General features: G+C 41.6%; 1 protein-coding gene across 3 annotated transcripts in view; it reads left to right on the forward strand.

The window, feature by feature from the left end:
* The window catches only part of Xpo6 (exportin 6), a 105,762-nt gene that overhangs the window by 45,404 nt on the left and 43,335 nt on the right, over positions 1-17,023 (forward strand). For all 3 annotated transcript variants that reach the window (XM_020159483.2, XM_074059408.1, XM_074059409.1), the window contains 3 exons: positions 546-623; positions 9,014-9,467; positions 12,792-12,918. In XM_020159483.2, coding sequence (XP_020015072.2) covers positions 546-623; positions 9,014-9,467; positions 12,792-12,918 — 659 coding nt within the window. The remainder of the gene's footprint in view (positions 1-545; positions 624-9,013; positions 9,468-12,791; positions 12,919-17,023) is intronic.

Consider the following 17,023-nt stretch of genomic DNA (forward strand, 5'->3'; position numbering starts at 1 on the left):
GAAAGTTGAGAGGTTTCAGGATGTCTGGCTGAAGCTGTGGCAGAGGGTGAGTTGCTCCGGCAGAGAGGGTGAAATGAGAGGGTCAGCGAAGGGAAGGGTGGATGGGCACAGGTGGTGGTAGGGGCGAAAGGAGTGGAATCATGCTTAAGAAACCAGAGAAAAGCAGCCCCATGGGCTCAGGGAAGTTTGGACAGTGACCCAGAACAGTGGACTGGCCACAGAGTATAAGGATTAAAGTGGGCCCTGAGTGGACATAACAACCAGGTGACTTTGGCAAAGAGCAATGTTGGAGGAAATAGTGGGGAGAAGCCACATGGCAAGGTGGAGGTTGAAGTAGTAGAGGTCCCGAGTAGGGATAGGACTCTGCAGCAGCAAGTGAAGTAGATGGGCATAGCCATTAGCTATGCCAGGAGATATGCAGGTGAGGAAGGGTGCTTAAATTCTCATGTGGAATCAAAGTCATCAGCAAATCATTTTTTAAAATTTGGCTTTTATATATGATAGACTTTATATTTCTCTCGAACTTGTTTCTTCTTTCTTGGTAGGTATCTTGGAAACTGTCTGGGACAAACACACTGTTACTGCTGCCACCCCACCGCCATCCCCGACCTCAGGAGAAAGTGGTATGGTCTGCCGCCATCTATGGCATTCCTAGCTAAATGCAATTGGGGGGTGTCTGCAGGGCATAGCAGTGGCTCAGATACCTCCATATAGATGCTGAATCTTCCCTAATCTGTTCTGTCCTTTTTTTTGCTCATGTTTTCTGAATAGCTAGCTTTTTACTACTTTTTCTTAAATACTTAGATTTTCTAATAATATTTTGAATAGCACATTTTGCTGCTTCATTGCCCATCATGGAGATGTCATCTTTGATCTTGTGCCATCCACCTCCATCCCTGTCAGTTTATAATGACTGACCCTTCTAGTTTGTGGCCTCTTTGTTTTTCTCAGATTTCCTGCTGTGTTGCTTGTGCCAACATTTGTATGAGCTGGGGACTTGACAGATCTACTTTGCCACTCTGCAGGGTCACAGGAGGTGCCAGTGGCTTGAAGAACAGGATGTAGGGTTGGAGACACTGTTTTCCCCACTGTACTGGGTTCCCATGTTGTCCAGGGTACATTGGGGACCAGTGTGTAGTAATCAGCATTGAATTTACACCATTAATGTAAATAATTAAGAATGTTGGGCTGGTAGAGCGGCTCACGTGGTAGAGTGCCTGCCTAGCAAGCATGAGGCCCTGAGTTCAAACCCCAGTACCGAACAAAAAAGAATGTTAAGAATAATCTCATAAAGCATAGTTCTAGTAATAACCTGTTTCAGAACTCATCTAAGTAAACACCTATTTCTAGAGTCATTGACTCAAGACTGGATGGAAAGAGGAAATTGTGTCTGAGCAGGAACTTTTAGTTTCTAAATGCTTCTGTTTACGCTAGATGATCACAGATGCTTTCCAAGTAGAGTACATCCTGTGAATTGGCACATGTATCATCCTCCTGTAAAGGTTGATGTGACTAATGAGAACTGTTTCCACACTTCTCCAAGGAAATGGGCTGTTGAAATCAGCATCTCTAAGCCCAAGCCGGTTCATGTAGTCTGTTGTATTTGGAAGGTGAAATTCTTTCAGAGTTCTATAGAATTGGAAATATGCCATGAGTTTTGAGGACTGCTCATAGTACATGAATAATCTCAAATGCAGTTTATCATACTAGGATTAAAGACTGCTAGACACTTATTTACCATACTACTTAGATTAAAAACTATTCCAGAATTAGGGAGTATATTTAAAACACCCAGAAATTTGAACTTTATTTGTACCTGGTGGCAAACACATCATTCCTAAGGTGAGTATTTGAGGTGTCACCGATTTATATTTTGCAGTATTTGAATGGTTAAAAAAATTGGCAAATGATGTAGACATTTGATTTTGTGATTGGATAGTCATATGCAGTATCCCACAGTTTGCCTAGTCTTTAAATTTGTGTTTCACTTAAGAATGGTTTGCCAAGATGGGCTCTTTTGTGTTAGGTTTGTCTCTGCATGGTGGAGTACCAGCTTAGTGGGCAGTGAGCTTTGCAGCAGTTCGCTGTGGTCAGACACACTTGTTTTTCTGAGATCATTTTCCAGTGCCAATAGCCAAGTGTTGTAGTTGACTTTCTCAGGTTTCTTCTGATCTAACTCCATTTGTACTTCGGTAGATTTTGTTTTCCTTGGGGCCAGGCTAGGGAATATTAGATCATACTTAATCAAAAATGTGTGTTTACTGCTTTTATGTGTTGCCTAAGTTTTCATGAGGTTAGGTGATAACCTGACATTCCTGTTTAACAGAACCTAAGCATGTGTTTCTTCATGAGTGGTACTTTTTAGACACGCACATGTTCTGAAGTCTTGAATTTTAGTAGTTGAGAAAAACCTAAAAAAATTGAGGCTTTGGGAGGGTAGGGCACCTAAGAAGTAAGTAAACGCTTAAGTTGGTGTACTTCCCCTTTAAAAAGAACTGCGTGTTCATTTGTTATGTTTTTTTTTTCTTTATGATACTTGTGAGTGAAGTCAGCGGATGTTGCTCCATTATTTGGGCAGTGCAGATGATCCAATCAGCATTTATTTTGCTGCTTTTGCTCACTCATCTTTGTGCACTTACAACACAATTAAGTTAAACTTTCAAGAGATTTTCTTGACCCCATAAGCTCAGTTTTGTAGAGGAAAATTATTCTGAGAAAGCTTAGGGCTCAGTGAATAAGCCAAACTAATTCCTGAGCGTACCCCACAATAGTTCCTGGTCAGTGCCCCCCACCCCTCTTGAATTCCTGGGTAACTCGCTCTGATCAGCGTTTGGAGAGTTTCCTTACATGCCTTGTCTCTGCCTATACATTTGTTTGTGGTATAGTTTTCTATCTGCTCATATTCAAACAAAGTCTGCAACTCTGCAAACTGGTCCTTGCAACAACCTGAACACACAGTCTGGATGTAGAAAAGGTTTGAGGGGGGTGTGTGTGTGGGTTGTTTCTCAGAATAGTTACCCAACTTGTCTAATCTCCTAACCCTGCTGCATGGTGGTCACAGCTTCAGTAGACTGTAGGCCTGCTGCAGAGCACCTGATGATTTCCTCTCTCCTTTACAGGCAAGAAAACGGGAACTCTGGAGGGCAGCTTGCCAGAGGTCCCACAGTCAGTGGGGAAGTAGAAATCCACCACCCCAAGTCTGGGCACACAGTCTGGCAGAGTCCCTGGTCCCAGCTGCCCCTCCCTGTTGTTGTAGCCTTTGTCTCAGTCTCCTCTCATCTGTACTTCTTGCTTGGTCTTATGGGAAAAAAAAGTACAAAATGAAATTAGGTAGATGCTGAAGTTGGCTTTGATTGTTCTGTAGTGAAAACTTAGGGGCTGTGTCTTTCTGATCCACATGGTGTGTGGTCACATCCAGAGCCATACATATACTGAAGGGGAAAAGAGGGAAAGAATTGAGACAATATGCACTGTGCTACTTCCCAAACTCTTTTCCAGTTGCGTACCTGTGATACCTTTTCATATATCTCACAGCTACACGTAGAAAGATGAGGTTTGGGAGTGCCAGTCACAGTACAATGCCTGTGTTCGTATCTCCTCCCTGAAGGCCTGCTTGGGTACTTTCCCCTCATTTCACTGAATTGAGGTTTCAGTTAGACAACGGTTCTCAACTGGGGTGTTTTGCTGTGCAAGAGCTGTTTGGCATTGGTAAGTGGATGCCAGGGATGCTGCTGATCAGACTCAGTGCAGAGGACGCTGAGGGTTCATCCAGTCCCACATTTTTCTATAGTGCTGAGGTTGAGAAACCCTGAGGGAGTAAATGCAGACTGAATAGAAAACATAGGAAATCTCAGAAAGTTAAAAAACAAAAAGCCAAAGGGGATCTTTGCATGAAAGCCTGTCACAAGTGTGACAGCCACTGCGGTTTCTTCCAAGTCAGTGAATGCACCAGACTTGTCCATATACTACTTTTTTTGAGTCAGAGTCTATGGCTATGTACTCCAGGTTGACCTCTTAACTTGATCCTCCTGCTTCAGCCTCTCCAGTGTGGGATTATAGTTGTGGCCACCACACCTAGCCCCCACATACCTCTTTGGGATGGGTGGGTGTGCACTGCTGCGAGGGCATGGCCTTTACAGTCACAGTTTTATGATCAGGGTGCCTTCTCACATAGTGTTGGAAATGCTGCACCATGAAGCATTATCCCTGTTTCTCGGTAATTTTAACCACATTGATTACAATATAATTTTTTAAAAACCCTCATAATCTACTAAAATACCTTGAAGCAGTTACGTTGTATAAAATCCGTGTTCTCTCCCCCAGCCCTTTTTAAGGTGTGGGGTGGGGCAACTCCTAGGCCCAAGCAATCCTCCTACTTCATCCTTCTGGACTATGGGTGCAGCACTGTGCCCAGTGTGTAAATAATCTCTACTGAAAAACAATGTTAAAAGGTTTTGTTTTTGAGAGAATGAAAAGATAATGGCTCATTCTTCCCACCTAAACATGATCCTTTGTGTAATTCTGTTGTCTTTGTCCTGCGTATGTTTCGGTTATGGAGTGCGCATGTTGTTTTTACATTAATTCCTGCCTTAGAGATGTTAAAATGAGCAGTTGCATTTAATGAGAACGTAAGAATGTGCACATGAAGCTTTCAGTACTTTCAGTTCAAGGCCAAGCAAATAAAAACATAAGTGGTAGGTGGCTTTTTTTTTTTTTTTTTTGTGGGGGACAACAGTACAGGAGATTGAACTCAGGGTATACTCTCCCATTTGAGCATACCCCAGTCCTAAACTAAAAGCTCACTTTTCAGATCTGGTCTCTTGGTTTTTGCTTGGTCCCACCTGGAACCACTACCCTGTCTCTGCCTCCAAAGTAGCTGAGATTACAGGTGGTTTTTTTTTAAAGGTACTGGAGTTTGAACTCTTGAGACATTCCACTAGCCCTATTTCATTTCTTGAGACAGGGTCTCTGTGTAGCCCAGACTGGACTCAAACTCCAGATCCTCCTACCTCAACCTCTCAAGTGCTAGGATTATGGCTGTGCACAACCACTGCCTGACTTTAAGTCTACTTTTAATAAGGAAATCATACCCTGTTAATAAAATAAAATCCTCCGTTTAGGCCAAGGAGACTGAGACTGAGAAAAATTAATGGACTTGTTTATATTTACCCAACATTAGTATAAAGTAGCAGTTCTCAATAGGTTTGGGGCCCTGGGAAGTCCCCTTACACTCCTCTGGAGTCCCAAAGGTTAGATGTGTATTCATAAAAATTCTAAGATATTGTTACTTTTAGTCCCATTTTCTCACCAGTGAACAGAATAAAATAGCTCATTCAGATTCACATTGCAGTTAACATTGTGAGAAATTTTAACATATTAGTTAATAACTGGTTATTCGAAAAGATATCTAAAAATCTTTCTTTTTCAATTTCCACATGAAACTGAATTTTTTTCATGCATCTTTAATTCACATGGCAACAGATCGAATCTAGGAAGCAGATGAGAGAATCCAACTATCTTCTTTGAAACCAGATGTTAAAGAGATTTCCAAAACAGTGCTAGTCTAATTTTGTGGAGTAAAACAGGGATTTTTTTCATTAAAAGGAATGCTATTTAGCTAACATGTTTGTTTTTAGGTGGGGTAAGTATTTGAGCATTTCATGCATTTAATTTCTAATGGCAGATATCAGTGGAAATAACCTGCAGAAGCAAAAGCTCTTTGGGATCCTCAGAGTAAAGAAGTTCTGGGGCTCACACATTTCACACCTGCTACTGTAAAGTACAGAGCAAAATGTAAACTATTTCCCCATCGTCCACTACATAGAAATAGCATGAAATAATGTTTGCTGATTATTGTACACATTTCTCTATTCACAGATGCAGATAAGAAGACGGTGGCATCATAACGTAAACTTTTATATTTAAGAAAAACATTAAATTTTAGTTTTACTTGAATTTAGCAGAAGATATTAAATTGAAGGGATTGTTGACCTTGAGGTGCTTTTTCTACAAGAGATAGTAATTTTTTTCTTTTCCTTCTTTTGGTACTGGGGTTTAAACTCAGGGCCTCGCGCTTACAAAGCAGGCACTCTAGCACTCGAACTATTCCCCAACTCTTTTTTTTGCTCCGGTTATTTTGGAGATAGGTTCTTGCTTTTTGCCTAGGCCACCCTGAACTGTGATCCTCCTATTTTGCATTCCTGCTGTCTCTGGAATAACAGATGTACCCAGCTATTCATTGAGATGGGGGTATCACTAATTTTTTTTTGCTTGGGCAAAATTTTTTTGAATGTGATTCTCCTGGTCTCAGCCTCCCAAGTAGCTAGGATTACAGGTGTGAGCCACCAGTGCCTAGCTGGTACTGGGATTTGAACTCAGGGCCTCCCCCTTACTAGGCAGGTACTCTATCATTTGAGTCACTCCGCCAGCCCTTACCTTTGTTTAGTCTTGATGCTGTATTTAATTCAGTGCTGGCATTAATCCTTTTTGCATGGCTTCTTCATTCCTTAATGTTCATTTTGGTTAATCTGTTTATTTGCAGTATTTTTCTTTAGTTGTTTGTTTAAGAGAGGGTCTTGAGTTGCCCATGCTGGTCTCAGACTCCACGGCTCAAGTGATCCTCCTGCCTCAGCCTCTCAAGTAGCTGGGACTGCAAGTTCTCACTACTGTGCCTGGCTTATTTGCATGGTTTTATTGTCCAGTATTCTTTTTTGAGAAGAAATGGGGAGTAGTATATTACCTGAGTTTTTGTAAGATTGAGAAAACGTCACCTTTATACTCAAAGGAGAACTTTGGATTAAGTTATTTTCATAGGCAGACACAGCACCCCTTTCTGGCTTTGAATGCAGCTCTAGAGGATTTGGAACTAGGTGTTTTTTCTATTGAATGTGGGCCTTTTCTGCCTGTCTTCTTTATTCATTGTAAGAATTCTTAGTAGTGATCACTTTGTCATTTTTTTCCTTGGGGCAGGATGTACCCTTTGATTTTGTTGAATCATCTTTATGTCAGAAAAGTTTTCTTTCCCTAAAATAATTTTGTTGCTGTTTTATTCTCTGTGAGTTCCTTTAACTCAGTGCTTTAAAAAATTATGCAAGTGCATAACTAACATACAATATAAGTCTAATCAGAATCGTCACTACGTATCTCCCCTGCATAATGAATATATCTTAATATAAAATTTACTTAAAAAATTACGCAAGTATAGTCGAGTGCTTGCTTAATATCTGTGAGGTCTGGGTTCAATTCCTAGCACTGGAAAAAGAAAAAAGTTTATTTGTGGACCTTCTGCAAGGCCTTGGGAGCCCTCTGGGGTCTCTAGACCAAACTGAGAACTGAGGTTTGTAGTAATACTTGGATTAAAGATTAATCCACAGTGCAAGCATGGCCTTAATCATACTGCCCAGCTCGTAGCTTGAGCCCTCTCACTGTTTCTTGTTCATTCCCTTCCATACTCTTTTTCCTCCTGTCCCCTCTTACCCACAGTGAATAGCCATTTTAATGTATATTATGTGTGCCCTTTTTTTGGTTACATGTTCTTGTGAAAAACTTACTGATGTTCCTGTATTTCAGTATATAAATGGTGTGATAATCCATAGTTCTGTTTCTGCCTTTTTCTTTAGTAGTCTTTTGAGGTCTTGCTAAGCATTGCCTGTGCCTTTAGACCACTGCCTCTGGTCACTCTGCCCAAGCATCTTACCTGTCCTTTCTCCCCGGCGAGGAGCCCAGATTGCCTCCAACTGTCCCCACTCAGGGCCCTCTGCCTGCCCCCTTCTAGGCCTGTGTGAGGCTGCTTTGGACACATCAGGAGGGGAGGGTCCGATATCAGGATACATGCATAAATAGGGTTCCAGAGTGCTGGCTGTTCTCTTGCCAGTGTGGGGGAACATTTCTGCCCACTTGGCATTCTCCCACATTCAGATCTTCTCAGTCTCTTTAATTTGCATTTTCTAATGACAGATGAATCTGGTATCTCTTCATATACTGACTGCCCTTTTGCATTTCTCTTATCTATTGCCTGTCTTCATCTTGGGGTGGTGTTTGTTGATATACAGCATTTTTCTTTTATATTTTTAAATTATCCTTCTTGGTGTTAGAAATTGTCACCATCTTCTTGCAGTCTACCATCTGCTTGGTCACATTCCTTTAATGTGTTCATTGTTAGAAACTATGAACTAGTAGGTGATGTATTGAATTGGTTAGGTTTTGTTTGTTCATTGTGGGGCTGGGGTTGACTCAGGCCTTGCACTTCCTAGGCAGGCGCTCTACCACTGGAGCCACGCCCCCAGCCCTCGTAAGGCCTTTTTGTTCAGGTTTGCATTGTGGTTGTTTTAATAAGTCTTTCCTCTCTTGTAGTGGCTCAGATTCTCCTATATTTTGTTTTATCAACTTTTGTCTTTGATTTAAGTCTTTAGCTCATTTCTGTCTAACTTCATACATGGGGCTAAGGGGGTTTATTTATTTTATGTGAGCATGTATTGTTTTTCTGTAAGAAAGGCTATGATTTTAGAGAGCAGAAGAAGGAGAAGGAAAACTTGGGTCAGCATGGTGTTTTGTTGCTAGAGAAGAGTCCCCTTAGTATTTCCTCTACTTTTGGGAAACTGCCTGCAAATCTCACTGAAACCAGATTTAGGTCAAAACTTTAAAGATTATGCCAGATTTTTTTTCCCTCATGAATCAGGATCAGTATCTTATTTTGCTATACTGTTAGTTTGTTATGATTTGTGTGTGCGTGCACACGTGTGTGTGTGTGTGTGTGTGTGTGTGTGTGTGTGTCTGCACACACTGGGGATTGAACCTAGGGCTTTGTGCATGCTAAGTTGTTAAGCCTGTGTTCTATCAATGACCCACACCTCAGCCTCTGTAATTGGTGTTCAACATTGAGCATATTGATTTTATTTTTTTTATTTCAAAGGTAATTAAATTGGATTTTTTGGGAGGGGGGAGAATAATTACTTACAGTGGTCTATAAGAGATTTGACTTTGGGTCTTATAAAAGGTTTTTTAAAATTTCCAGGCGACTTACTGAGTAACCTGTTGCAGAGCCCTAGCTCAGCCAAACTGTTGAATCAACCCATCCCCATCCTTGATGCAGAGAGTGAGTATATCTGTTCCCTGGCCTTGGAGTGCCTGGCCCATCTCTTCAGTTGGATTCCTCTGTCTGCCAGCATCACCCCGTCCCTCCTCACCACCATCTTCCACTTTGCACGCTTTGGCTGTGATATCCGGGCCAGGAAGATGGCATCAGTAAATGGTAGCAGCCAGAACTGTGTCTTGGGTCAGGAGCGTGGCCGACTTGGGGTGCTGGCCATGTCCTGCATCAATGAACTTATGTCCAAGAACTGTGTGCCTATGGAATTTGAGGAGTATTTACTGCGCATGTTCCAGCAGACCTTCTACCTCCTGCAGAAAATCACCAGGGATAACAATGCCCACACGGTGAAGAGCAGGCTAGAGGAGCTCGATGAGAGGTAATGCAAACTGGCTAGAGCTGGCTGTGCCCTGAGAAAGGGCTGACTACTTATGCGTGCTGCATGCTGTCGGTAAAGCCTTTGGTTTCAGAATATGGGGTTCCTGGTGAGGAACGGAAAGGTAAGTAGGTGTATATAGCAAGTCCAGGCTGAGCTGGAAGGGCTAGGGTGGTTAAGGGAAGTGAGTTGATTGTAGACAATGATGGTGGATTGTGTAGGCCTGTTGTGTGTTTTCCCCATCCATCTGCCTCCTGTCCTCCCGTCCACGCCTCTGCCCCTCTTCCTCACTATCTGCCTGCAGGTCTCAGGTGTGCAGGAACTGAGAGCGCCGGCTCCTGCCTACATAGGCGAGAACAGAAGAGGCCCACGGAGGTACAAGGGTTCTGTCACCCTTTTTCACTTGGTGCTGCTTGTTGGCTTTCACTGTTGGACTCTTTCCCAGTGGACATCTTGTGGTATATAGGAGTAGCGTTAGTATTTTGAGTTTTATACAAATGACAGCTGTTCATCAAAAGATAGGAAAGATGCTCATGAGGGTGCAGGTCAGTGTGGCACACCTGTTTTGTTTTGCTGCTGTCCTCTTGAACAGAATCTACAGTTCCCAAGATGATTTTTATTAAAGTTCCTTATAAGATGACTTTGGCATAGTTGTCTGAGGCAAGGTTGTTAATTTCATTTGCAGATGATGTCATTTTTGTGTCTTACAACTTTCATTAACAAGATGCTACTGCTGAATAGAGATGAGATTGAGGGATGTTGGAGTGACTTAAGACTAGCAAGCGTGAGGCCCTGAGTTCAAAATCCCTCAAACTTCCAAAAAAAAGAGGGTGATTGGAAGTTGCATTTTCAACTACCATGTGGGCTGTTGACAAACACCCAGAGCAGATACAATGTCTTGAATTAGTAAATATTTACAAATGGCCTGGCAGCAAAAATTGTTAATATTTCAATTTTCCTTTCATTGTCTGTTGTTATTAGAATAAGTAGCAAATTATAAAGTCAACTGCCTAAAATTAAGAAAGTTTTAGTGTTTTTTTTTAAACTTTTTTTTCAGTGCCTTTTAAATTGGGCATTTAAAGTTTTTCTAAGGTTAAAAAATTGACATAAGATTATTTTGATTTGATTCATTATAAACAAACTTCGTGTGACATTTGCTTGGTATAATCACAAAATAGTTCTTAATCTGATGCGATCATTTTCTTCAGTACTTAGTAATAACTTTCTATATGAATTCAAATGCTTCAGTATTTATACAGTTTCATGTTCTTTCTAACTTTGATTAAGAAAGGTCTTGTCTTCATATATTAATGAAAAATACATAGCTTTTTAACATGGAATATCAGATGTTTTGATTTTTCCTTGAAGTGCAGTATGAGCTCACACTTGGGTTGTGTTTAGGGGTTACAGACTACCTGATGGATTATCATGGATTGATATAGGTTTTATTCTGATTTTATTCTGTGTCACTTTTGTACTCTTGATTTTGTATTTTAATTCTATGCTTCCTATTGCCCTGTGCAAGATGAGAGGTTCCTGGAAGCAGTAAAGTGACATAAGCAATCCTGTGTGCTTGCCTCTTGGCATTTGGGTCCCTCACACTAATTCTAAAGGACTCTGTCCACTCTCAAGTTGTTCAGGAGCTGCTTAACCAGGGCCTTGACTTCTCTCCTCTATTGCCTTTTTCTTAACTTTTTACTGTTCATTAGCGCTTGTACCAGAATGTGGGCGTGGCAATGAAAATGAAGAGGAATCAAATTTGTACTTTCAGCTACTGAACAGACTTGTTTTTTGTGTGTGTGTGTGTGTGTGTGTGTGTGTGTGTGTGTGTGTGTGTTTTCTTGCAGTGCTGGGGAATCCAACCCATGGCCTTGTGCATACTGTACAAGTGCACTCCACCACTGAGCTACATCCGACCCTGTAGTTGTTTTGAATTGGGTTGGAGGTTAAACTAAAACTGAGATTGCTGGGTATTTTACCCCTGACTTCTCTTTGTTTCATGAGAAGGGGAGCAGTAAGCTCGGTAAGGGCTTTGCACGTCCATATAGAGGTACAGTGTAACCAGCATGCTGAACGGGGAGTAGGCCGTTGCTGCTCTCCCCAGTGTTAGTGACTAGGGGCAGCACAAGGAATCCCTTATATTTTCCTGTCTCTCACAATTGATTGTAATGCCTTACTGTTTTTCTAGTGTTTGACTCTATGATCCACAGACACAGCCATTCTCCTTCTTGGACAAATTAATCTTTTATTTTTTTAAAGCTGTAAATAAGCCTACATGTGTGAACCAGCTGTAGAATCAGACAGTCAGGTTGACCACTCTCAGAGGCCCATCCCAGGAGCAGCATGGGGCATTTTATTTCTGGGCCACTTTTGTTCTTCTAAAGAGTGGTTGTCTTCTCTCCCTTTTTGTTTCACATGTTTCTGCTTTAAAACCTAACTTTTTGTAGTTAGGAATTTCAGACTTGCTCTTAGACATTATTTCTCAGCTAAGGCTTAGTATGTATGTCTTCACGTTTTTTGTTGGTTTCTGAATTATGATTTTTGAAGGTGTGATCATTTCATTTTCTGATCTTTTGGGCTTAAAATGACATGGGAGTGGTAATGTACTGTGTCTTTAGTAAAGAGCTCTTGGGGCCCCTGGACTGGGAGTGAATGGCAGTATCCTCTGCCACAAGCTGGCTAAGACACAGTAGGCCCAATACATGACCTCATTGGGTCTCACCTGCAAAATGTGAACATGCAGCTAAATTGTCCCTGAGGCCTGTCTGACTCTCTTAACACCTTCCTCCCTTGGAGCTGAACATGCCTTCTAGCATGGGGTAGATGCACTGTATTTCATTGGCACCCAGAGCCAGAGGGGGAGAAATGAACACTAGGTTACAAGCCTGAGTATGGCTCCTTGTATCATCTTGGTCTTGTCTGTAGTACAGTTCATTTTGATATTGGCCTCTCAGCAAAGGAAACCAGCTTTCTAGATTTGAAATGACATCATAATCTGTTCGTCAACTTCTTAGCACCATTTCATTTCACTTAACTCATAATACTAATGATTAGATAGGAAATACACAAGCGAGTGAGTGCTAGCTTATGACAAGTGTTGGCAGGTGGTATCTGAGGATTAAAGCTGCTTTTCTGCTATGTTTCAGGTGGTAATGGAATGAAGGGTTGCCTGTCTCGTAGGTAATTGCTGCAGGCCTTTATATTTTTATCTGAAAACATAAATTTGTTTATTTGTGTACTAAAAGAAACTTGGATTGAATTTAAGTTCTCTTCTAAAGTGGTGGCTTGTGTTTCTTATGTCACCTTTTGTCTTCTTGTCTCATTTAGCTACATTGAGAAGTTTACTGACTTTCTGCGGCTCTTTGTGAGTGTTCACCTAAGGAGAATCGAGTCCTACTCCCAGTTTCCTGTGGTGGAGTTTCTGACACTTCTGTTCAAATACACGTTTCATCAGGTAAAGCCCCACAGTGCCCTGCCTTCCAGACAAGAGGGTTCTTGTTATTTCCAGGAGAAGGAACTCTTATTTCCCACACAGTCACATGGTACATGCTGTAGGAAGAATAGTACATTTAATCTTCATAACAACGCTCTGAGGTATGTCTTAGGATCATCTCCATTTTACAGATGGAGAGACAATGACTAATTTGCACAGAACCTTAAATTTAGTAAGTTTGAGCTAGGATTTGAACCCATGGAGCCTGTGCTCTTCACCACTGTGATGTGAGAGAAGCAAGGGAGAGGGAAAGTCTGGAATTAGGGCCTTTTCTTCTTTTAGTGGCTGTCACAACAGTTTCCCGAAGAAGATTATATGTAGTGAAGTTTCCAATAGTTATGTTTTGGTGATCATCCGTCTTTTTTCCTGTTCAATAAATATTTCTTGAGCTCCCATTGCATTTTAGGATCTAGGCATATAGCCTTCACATCAAAGCCCTTGTCTTCACTGAGCTTTTATCTTAGTGACCTGCTATGTTACACATGCATATACATTTATATTTTATAAAAAGTTTTGTTGAAGAAATATTTATTTATTCATTTTCTATTTTTGGTGGCACTGCAGTTTGAACTGAGGGCCTTGTGCTTGCTAGGCCAAGTGCTCTACCACTTTAGCCATATTCCCAGCCTTTTTTTTTTTTTTTTTTTTGCTTTAGTTAGTTAGTTTTTTTGGATCTCACTTTTTGCCCAGGGGTAGCCTTGGACCATGATCCTCTTGCATATGCCTCCTGCATAGCTGGGAGTACAGTAGTGTACCACCATACCTGGCTTATTAGTTCAGAATGGGGGTCTTGCTATCTTTTATCCAGGCTGATCTTGAACTACAGTGTTCTTAGTGTTTTCCTCTAGAGTAACTGGGATTATAGATATGCCCACCATAGCCAACCTTATTTTTGATTTTTTTTTTTTTTTGAGATAGAGTCTCACTATGTAGCCCAGACTGGCCTTTTTTTTTTTTTTTTTTTTTTTTTTTTTTTGATTTGTTTTTGTTTCAACACTGAGGCACAGAGCAATGGCGTTCAATTTTTTTTTTTTTTTTTTTATTATTCATATGTGCATACAAGGCTTGGTTCATTTCTCCCCCCTGCCCCCACCCCCTCCCTTACCACCCACTCCACCCCCTCCTGCTCCCCCCCTCAATACCCAGCAGAAACTATTTTGCCCTTATCTCTAATTTTGTTGTAGAGAGAGTATAAGCAATAATAGGAAGGAACAAGGGGTTTTGCTGGTTGAGATAAGGATAGCTATACAGGGCATTGACTCACATTGATTTCCTGTGTGTGGGTGTTACCTTCTAGGTTAATTCTTTTTGATCTAACCTTTTCTCTAGTTCCTGGTCCCCTTTTCCTATTGGCCTCAGTTGCTTTAAGGTATCTGCTTTAGTTTCTCTGCGTTAAGGGCAACAAATGCTAGCTAGTTTTTTAGGTGTCTTACCTATCCTCACCCCTCCCTTGTGTGCTCTCGCTTTTATCATGTGCTCATAGTCCAATCCCCTTGTTGTGTTTGCCCTTGATCTAATGTCCACATATGAGGGAGAACATACGATTTTTGGTCTTTTGAGCCAGGCTAACCTCACTCAGAATGATGTTCTCCAATTCCATCCATTTACCAGCGAATGATAACATTTCGTTCTTCTTCATGGCTGCATAAAATTCCATTGTGTATAGATACCACATTTTCTTAATCCATTCGTCAGTGCTGGGGCATCTTGGCTGTTTCCATAACTTGGCTATTGTGAATAGTGCCGCAATAAACATGGATGTGCAGGTGCCTCTGGAGTAACAGTCTTTTGGGTATATCCCCAAGAGTGGTATTGCTGGATCAAATGGTAGATCGATGTCCATCTTTTTAAGTAGCCTCCAAATTTTTTTCCAGAGTGGTTGTACTAGTCTACATTCCCACCAACAGTGTAAAAGGGTTCCTTTTTCCCCACATCCTCGCCAACACCTGTTGTTGGTGGTGTTGCTGATGATGGCTATTCTAACAGGGGTGAGGTGGAATCTTAGTGTGGTTTTAATTTGCATTTCCTTTATTGCTAGAGATGGTGAGCATTTTTTCATGTGTTTTCTGGCCATTTGAATTTCTTCTTTTGAGAAAGTTCTGTTTAGTTCACATGCCCATTTCTTTATTGGTTCATTAGTTTTGGGAGAATTTAGTTTTTTAAGTTCCCTGTATATTCTGGTTATCAGTCCTTTGTCTGATGTATAATTGGCAAATATTTTCTCCCACTCTGTGGGTGTTCTCTTCAGTTTAGAGACCATTTCTTTTGATGAACAGAAGCTTTTTAGTTTTATGAGGTCCCATTTATCTATGCTATCTCTTAGTTGCTGTGCTGCTGGGGTTTCATTGAGAAAGTTTTTACCTATACCTACTAACTCCAGAGTATTTCCTACTCTTTCTTGTATCAACTTAAGAGTTTGGGGTCTGATATTAAGATCCTTGATCCATTTTGAGTTAATCTTGGTATAGGGTGATATACATGGATCTAGTTTCAGTTTTTTGCAGACTGCTAACCAGACTGGCCTTAAACTGTAGATTCTCCTGCCTCAGTCTCCTGAGTGCTGGGATTATAGGCATGCATCACTACACCTGGCTTGTGTGTGTTTTTAAGGAAGCTTTTTATGAAAGTATGTCACATACAAAAAAGTGCCTACAGCATATGTATACTGCATGATGAATTTTCCCCATGTGAGCACACCCATGGAACTACCTCCAAAGTCAAGAAATAGAACATTACTATACCCCAGAAACCCCTCGCTCCCTTTCCCAAATCACTTCCCTCCTTTTTCCCTAGAAGTAACCCTAGTCCTGACCTTCATGGGCTACTTTTGCCTGTCAGAACATACACTCTGAATGGAAGTGTATTGTGTGTATTTTTTTGGTCTGGCATTTTTGTTTGACGTTGTTTGTAAAAACTGTGTTTGTGGCAGTTGATTGCTCATGGTGTTGTGTTATAGTGAGTTGTTTGTTATGTCCTGGTGAGCTGTTGTGTGACAGCCCATCCCACTGTTGAACTGTCCACTGGCAGTTCTGAGTGGCTGAACTGTGCTACAGTGACTGTTATTGGACATGCTTTCTCAAGTACTCAGATAGGTCTTTCTTTTGGCATCCATCAAGGATATATAAGCCACTGCTGGGTCCATAAGGGCTATTGATTTTAACAGTAGACTCTTTTTTCTGAACCTCTAACGTTGCAGCTCAGTGGGGCAGAAGATGCAAAGGTCTAGGCTGGGAGGGTTGTGTGTGTATGATTGGAGATTTGGAGCAAGGGTTTGGTGTGAAAGCTAGCCTTTCTCAAAGAGGGGCTGGGTACATAATTACAGTACCCAGTGCATTGTGAGGTGAACCATTCCTGGGAGTAGGGGTGGGGCCCAGGAGGTAGAGGAGGAGGGCAGACCCATGCTTAAAGAAGTGTCAAGATGTCTGGTAGAGGGGCCAGTGCTGAGCATTAAGGAAAACAGGCTGAGCTCCCCAGGCCTAGGGGTCGGGGTGGGGGGCAGGGATGGAAGAGGTAAGGAAGAGACTGGGAGAGGAGATGTAGGAGAGGAGCAGAGAGATGGCAGCGCTTTGAGACAGATTCAGAGACATCTTGGGCTGGGGGTGTAGCTCAGTAATAGATCTCTTGCCCTGCTTGCACAAGTCCCTGGGCTCTCCATCCCTAGCCCTGCAAGAAAACAAACAAACAAAGCACAGTAAAACTTCTCAAGAGACCTTAAAGGAGAACAGGAAACAAGCATTTGAGAGAAGGCTGAGTGCATGTAACATAAATAACTCGAGACAAGTGAGACAGAAAGAAAAGACCAAGAGCCTGATCTACAGTCAGAGAAGGCTTATATGGGGAAGGGGTGAGGATGTCCTGAGATGCACTCTCCATGTAAATTGAGACTTTTTGGTATATAAGGTATAGAAGAAAGCTAAAACCCTATTTTAGGGCTGGAGGTGTGGCTGCATGGTAGAGCCCTTGCCTTTCCTTATATGCGTGAGGCCCTGGGTTCAATCCCTAGTACTGAAAAAAATGAATAAAATATACATGTCTTAAACCTTCTTCATACTTGTACCCAAAAGCT

This window comes from Castor canadensis, chromosome 17, assembly GCF_047511655.1.
Source record: "Castor canadensis chromosome 17, mCasCan1.hap1v2, whole genome shotgun sequence".
Classification (NCBI taxonomy): domain Eukaryota; kingdom Metazoa; phylum Chordata; class Mammalia; order Rodentia; family Castoridae; genus Castor; species Castor canadensis.